The 6,585-nt window shown below is 36.2% G+C and overlaps 2 protein-coding genes across 3 annotated transcripts in view; both read right to left on the bottom strand.

Annotated features, from left to right (window-relative positions):
- Positions 1-1,005: 1,005 nt before the first annotated feature.
- Positions 1,006-3,827, bottom strand: LOC103114948 (lysophosphatidylcholine acyltransferase 2B-like). Its single transcript, XM_007524677.3, has 2 exons — positions 3,722-3,827; positions 1,006-2,773 (listed from the first exon to the last, which is right to left on the bottom strand). Exons 1-2 carry the CDS (start codon positions 3,750-3,752, stop codon positions 1,104-1,106), a joined length of 1,701 nt encoding a protein of 566 aa, XP_007524739.2. The 5' UTR covers positions 3,753-3,827; the 3' UTR covers positions 1,006-1,103.
- EPHX4 (epoxide hydrolase 4) overlaps positions 2,696-6,585 on the bottom strand; it is a 57,844-nt gene continuing 53,954 nt past the window's right edge. The window contains exons 7-8 of one of the 2 annotated variants that reach the window (XM_060202066.1): positions 6,038-6,292; positions 2,696-2,773 (exon numbers count right to left, since the gene is read on the bottom strand). In XM_060202066.1, coding sequence (XP_060058049.1) covers positions 6,061-6,292 — 232 coding nt within the window. In that variant the 3' untranslated portion in view covers positions 2,696-2,773; positions 6,038-6,060. Of the gene's footprint in view, positions 2,774-5,817; positions 6,293-6,585 lie in introns of those variants that run through there. The other variant, XM_007524669.3, reaches the window with a different exon arrangement.

The raw sequence follows: 6,585 nt of genomic DNA, 5'->3' as shown, positions 1-6,585 counted from the left end.
ATACTGGCTGAAATTGTTGAAGACTTTCTTCCCCCTTAGTCAAGAGTCCTCTCCTATACAGTAGCAAAATGCAACTGTAAACATTTTGGGGCTTAAACACTGTTGAAATCTTTAGTTGGTTTTATAAACAGTAGTTGGTTTAACAAGGCATATTTATTAGCTAGAAATAACTTTCATATCTAGGTAAACTATTGCTCCCTGTCCTGGTATAGGAGTGTTTCTAGGAATGCTTGCCTAGTTCATCCTACATGGTGGCAAGATGGGACAGTGACATATTAAGATGTCTAACAGAAAAAGGTACTAGAATTATATGGGTAGTGAATGAGTTGTGTTTGGTACCTCATCAAGATTAAAGGAATGTTCTTAGCAATGTAGAAATTGCAATTATAAACATGAAATGTCCTCATTTGATTAGAATGATTTAGAATATAATTTTTCAGAATTCCTATATTTATAACTTTTATTAGGATGTTAGCTTTCTAGAAATTGTAGTCTCTTTTGATTTCTTATTCTAAATAATCACTTTCATAACTATAGAAATAATAAAGGGCAGCCACACCACATGTAATCTCTAAATGGTTTTCCCAAGACTTAATCTTCTGATGATTATTTTGTCTTATAAAATAAAAAAAGTAGTTGGGCTACTTTGAAAAATAGGTTTTTTCCAGCAGATCTTTGTTTGAGAGAATAAAAATGGCAATTAAATGTATTTGTTTATTGCCAATGGGCTCCTAGTGAGCTGTATTCTTTGCAAAAAAAAAATGAGGGAGAAATTATAGGCTTTACTCTGGATTTAGCACCAAACAAAATAAAGGTACTAACTCAAGCCATGCTGAATAAAGAAAATTTATGACTAGGTGTCTTACACCTCTACATTAAATTACAAACAAATGGTTTTTTTAAGGAAAAAAGGTAGTTACTATAAAGTCTAACTGAAATACTCATTCACCAAGCATATTTGAAATATCGTAATTAAAATGTCCAGGTCATTTGGAGTAAAAACTATTGTGTTTACCTCAAAGAATGATTTTAATTTCAATCATAGTTTCAACATGGAAGGTATTTTCATTATTTTCAAGGACTTTAACATCTGATGACAGCGATTAAACCTCTACTGGTGGCAGTGAATACATATAGGCTGTCTGGAGGTCTAAGTATGAACTAAATAACTTGGCATATTCTGGATGCTTCAGGGCAAATTTCTTAAATTTCTTGTAGGAAATGTACTTTGAATTCTCTCCAGCTATTTGCTCAAAGAGTGTGGAAACATCAAGATCTGGCATTCCAAAAGCTGCCCGAAGTATAGCAGCTAGCTCCTCTTCTGTTATGAAACCATCCTCATCAAGATCAAAAAGTTTAAATGACATTTTCAGAATCCTTTCAGTGTTGGAAGGATTGCATAGAACAGTCAGTCCTATCACATATTCTCTAAAGTCTATGCATCCATCGTTATTCCTATCAAAGAGGGCAAAAAGTTGTCTCAAGGGCCCAGAAATTGGGAGTTTTAAGTAAGTTGCAAATTCTTTAATCCCTATCTTCCCTCCTTTTGCAGCTACTGCAATTGCAGCATACTCATCCAAATGCTGATGAATGTTATCCCAATCTAACCTCAGTTTCTGGCTAAGCTTTGTAAATTCCACCAAGCCAGTTTCGAAGGGTAGATGAAGTTTGCCTGCGGAAATCATCAGCCTGCAGTCTTCATAGGTGTGATCTGTCACAGGTATTCCCAGAGCATTTGCCATACTGACTCTCACTGCGTTGGCAAAAAGGACAGGGTCTTTTTTTTCTATGTCATTTGGTATATAAACAGGCATAAACTCAACTTCTACCCTGGTGAAGAGCTGGCTTAGTGTCAACATACAGGCTTGCAGTGCTGAAAACCCTTGCCAGGTCCACGTGACTGTGTCCAGGGCATTTGGGTACCTGAGTAGCACTGGTTGCACAGGGACACCTGGAGTGAAGGCACCTAATCTGAAAGTGATCAGACAGGTGCGGTTGGTACACACTCCTTCCGGGAAAATCAGGATCTGTGGCCACTTCCTATTAGAAGTAACTCGCTTCACGATTTCGTTCCGGGTGTTCCTCCTGGAATTGAGATCTTCTCGGTTCACAAACACTGGCTGAGTTGTCAAGAGGATTCTGCCAATCATTGGGATTTGTGCATTGTGTAAGGCCGATACCACTGAGGGTAACCCCGCCACCACACAGGCGATTGCGTCGAAGAAAGAGGAGTGTGGTGCTGTCACAAAGATGGGGGCCTCTTCATGGGTTGCCCTTTTCCCTCTTACTCTTACTAAGAACCCTGCAAAAAAGAACACAGCCTGAAACATGAACCTAAGGGCTGGTTGTACCAATATTTTTCTCCAGCTCTTGGTGGGCGTGGATTGTTGGGTTGAGCGGCCTATGGTGTAAAGCATGACTGCTGGCCAGAGGAAGATGAAGAGGAAAGCGATGCAGGACACCCGCAACGGCAGCAGCACGGTTCCCATGATGATGGTGTAGGCCCAGCGCCAAGCATTAAGGTGCGTCTTCTGTACAAAGGGATTGACCACAGCTGGCGGGTACAAGGATTTGATAACCCCAAAGCTGATGACTGGCTGTACCAGTTCTACCTCGGAGTAGGAGGGGTCCTCAGCCATGAGACAGACTCTCAATAATCCCAGGATGTGGACATGGTGGATATAGGAGTGGCCCCCAGAGCACACCCTTGCCTCATATTCAAGTGTCTTTCTGTCTGCACATAATTGTTGTTTTATAGGAAATGATGTGTTACCTTTAAAATCAGAAAAACCAAAAGTGATAATGTAATAAAATAACTGAATTATATCAACAGTACAATATTTTCTACTTTTGTAAAAAAAAAAAACTTCCCTCTGACATATGCTTAAAAATTATTTTCACATAATTTCTAACATTTATATTAAACATATATTGTATATCTACTTAGGACATGCTAATTTAAAATTACAACATTTTTTTTTATTTAAGTGCTATTACCAATAAAGTTTACCTACTGTGAATTGCTTTAGTAGCTGACAAGTCAAGTTTATTTACACCTCACAGATAGATTTCTGGAGACATTATATCTCCTTATACTAAGAAGTGTAGCTTGTGGCAGGCAGCCTTGAGCCTTTATATAAGTTATTAATACTCTTCTATATTCATTGACAATTAGAATACATCCATTAGCATAGACCAGAATTAGCCATGCCACATTTGATTCATATTCTTAACATTAGTTTTTCTGAAACAGCATTCCAAACTGATAGAACAACAAGCATCACCTTTGTCAGTAGCAGATATTTGCTAAGATAAGTGAAGGTTACTTTATTGGGTCAACGTACAGTCACCAAACACTGTTTTTTCATTTGCTGCTACCTTCTGAAAATGATTGAGAGAGTTGCATAATCAAAGTAGGTAAGAACCAAAATTTCTTCCATGTCTTATAGCATTTACAGCTCTGACAATGCTGTATAGACGATTCTCATACTGGTGATTACTAATTTAATTCTCAAAATTAAAAGCTCTAGTTCCCAGAATTAAAAGTCAAGCTGTATGTTTTGAGAGAGGTTTTCATTTCTTGGAACACATCAGCTTATTAAAAAAACAAGCAGAGTAATGTGGAGGACAGAATCTGTTAAACAGAATGTGACCTAGATGTTAAAAATTATTGACTTCACAACTACAGAAATCTAGGTGTGATCCTGGTTTTAACACTTACACTGTGGGCATTGACAAAACCTCTTCCACATCTACATACTGATGACACCCCTACCTTGAGATGTTACGAGGCACAAGTGTAATCATATATTGAACTTTTATTAGTAAAAATAAGTTGCTAGGATACGATGAAGAGAATCCTTATGGGACATTCCACTCCTGTCACTAACAGAACTGTGCTTATAGAAGGAAACATTCTTTTCACAGGAACACAGTTGTAGTCTTTAAGAAGCTATAATTTAACAATGCAACTGGTTTCCTCCATGCCAAAGGAAATCAGCCCAATGAGTCCCTCAAGCTCATAGCATTTTTTATCCTGTAACTATGTTCTTACTCTAATTAGTACTACTTGTTTCTGTTCTCTTAATCTTTGTTTAGTTTAACTGCATTCTGTATGTGCATACTAAGAGAAAGTTCTGTATTACAATGTCACTTTTTAAAATTTTCCCCAGACTGTTTGTAATATGCAAAATATGCTATTAATTCATTAAGCAAATAGTTGAATATCTATAGTGAACTAAATGCTCAAGATACTAGGTACATGACAGTTAAAAACAATAATACAATCTCTGCCCTGTGGAGCTCAGATTCTAGTGCATACATGAAATACAGTATTCAATTATTTTTGCACTGAATGGTGCAAAAAGACATTATTATCCTTTATCTTTTTTTCTATTTTTTTTTTTTAAATTTTTAACCAGAGCACTGTTCAGCTCTGGTTTATAGTGGTATGGGCAATTGAATCTGGGACTCTGAAGCCTTAGGCATGAGTCTCTTTGCATAACCATTATGCTATCTAGCCTGCCCTATTCTTTTAGCTAAATCTTTCACAAATTAAGTCAACAATTAAGGCAAGTAATTCATAGGTGAACCTCCTACTTTGCTATGTTTAAAAAATATACATATATATCAATGTGTGAGGATTTCCACATTTTATGTTAATCTTCCATAAATAAATAGGATTTCTGGCACATTTTTAAGAGTGCTTAGTTGGTGGTAATGCAAACTAAACTAAAGGGGTACAGCCCCTTTGGAAGACTATGTATGGAGAAACCTTAAACAAATAAAAATGGAATTACCTTATGATCTAGCAATACCACTCTTGGGCATTTATCCAAACAACACTCAGACACTAACTAAAAGAGACATATGCACCCCTGTGTTAACAGCTGCTTTATCCACAATAGCCAAAGAGTGAAATCAGCCTAAATGTCCATCAACAGATGACTGGCTAGAGAAGCTATGGGAATATATATTCCATGGAATACTACTTTGCAATAAAAAGGGTAATATGGTGTCATTTGGGACAAAATGGATGAAACTGTAGGAGTTTATGCTTAGCAAAATAATAGATAAAAGACAACGACCAGATGGTTTCACTCATATGTGGAATCTAGAGATCTGACTTACATAGACTTATCAAAAAATGCAAAGAATACAGAAGCAAGCAAACTGTAAGAATTGTGAGAACTATGGTAGTTATCTTTGGGAGGTTGGAGGGTAGGGATACAGAACTTTGGTGGTGGGTGTGGTGTGGAACTATGTACATTGAAATCTTATAATCTTGTAACAAACTATTAATAACAAATAAAACATTTTAAAAAGAGTACACATTAACATAGTCATATTTGCCTTTAAACTAATAAGTATAAATGCAAAAGGTTTGATTATATAATTTTAATGTTTAAAAATAGTAAAAGGAATAATGAAACAAAAATGTATACCATTGTATGTTTGCCTTTTAATATGGCACATCTATCTTTAACACACATTTGTAAAAGGCACCATATGTTAGTTAACAGGGTAAAGAAAGCAAGAAATCAAAACTGAGCCATTTTGCCCAACTTCTTTTTTTTTCTATTTTATTTTTATTTGACAGGACAGGGAGAATTTGAAAGGAGAAGAGAGGGAGAGGGAGAGGGAGAGGGAGAGGGAGAGGGAGAGGGAGAGGGAGAGAGAGAGGGAGAGAGAGAGAGAGAGAGAAAGACCTATAAACTTGTTTCATCCCTACAGGTGGGAAGCAGGGGCTCAAACCCAGGTCCTTACTCATGGTGATTTGTGCACTTAACAAGGTATGCCACCACCCAACCCCAAACCTCCTTTTTTATAGAACTGTTTACATCTTAAGGCAGATGTTTTTCTGTGCAAAATACAACAGAAGAAAAGCAATACTTTTTACATATTCATACATTCTCAGATTTTTCCCAATATCATTTTCAGGATAATTATCTATGATATTAAAACTTTTTTTTTTTTACTAATAAAGCTTAAAGAAGTTGATTTACAATTTTAGAAAATCAGAGATTTCATTACAGACCCCTCGCAGAAGCTATAGAAAAGTCAATTTCGTTTTCTTGTTTCTTCTTTCAGAAATGTCCATATCAGTTTGTTCACTATGTCAGGTTGTTCTTGCTGAAGCCAATGACTGGTTTCTGACAAAATAGTTAGCCTAAAATAGTTTTTAACATAAATCTTTGTGACTTCAGCCATCTCAACCTCCATAAATGCATCTTTCTCTCCCCATAGTAATAGTGTTGGAGTGGTCACCATGTGATGTTTGAGAGGCAGGCAGCTATAAAAACAAAATACATAGACTTGAGACATATTGAAGAGTTACAATAACTTTTTTGCATAGTGTTCTATCTGGCTATCCATTCTCAAAGTAGGGGCTTTTATTGTCAAAGGGGTGAAAAAAATGCTTGTCGGTAGATTTAAACAAATTTTACTCTTTTCTATATAAGGCATAAACACACATATAGTACATAAATATATATTAAAATGTCATGGGATAGGGGCAACTAGGAAATAAATATCTGAAATGGCTCCTTAGGGAGGTGAAAATGAAAAGTGGTTGAGAAATCTTGC

This window comes from Erinaceus europaeus, chromosome 11 (genome assembly GCF_950295315.1).
Source record: "Erinaceus europaeus chromosome 11, mEriEur2.1, whole genome shotgun sequence".
Lineage (NCBI taxonomy): Eukaryota > Metazoa > Chordata > Mammalia > Eulipotyphla > Erinaceidae > Erinaceus > Erinaceus europaeus.
This window is presented reverse-complemented; position numbering and strand designations above follow the sequence as displayed.

Excerpts from the sequence above, each read along its gene's own strand:
- LOC103114948 (XM_007524677.3), bottom strand. The coding sequence starts at position 3,752 with ATGTGGAAGAGGTTTTGTCAATGCCCACAGT. Across the intron at positions 2,774-3,721 it reads GTTTTGTCAATGCCCACAGT|GTAACACATCATTTCCTATA; the intron begins GTAAGTGTTAAA and ends CTGATTTTAAAG.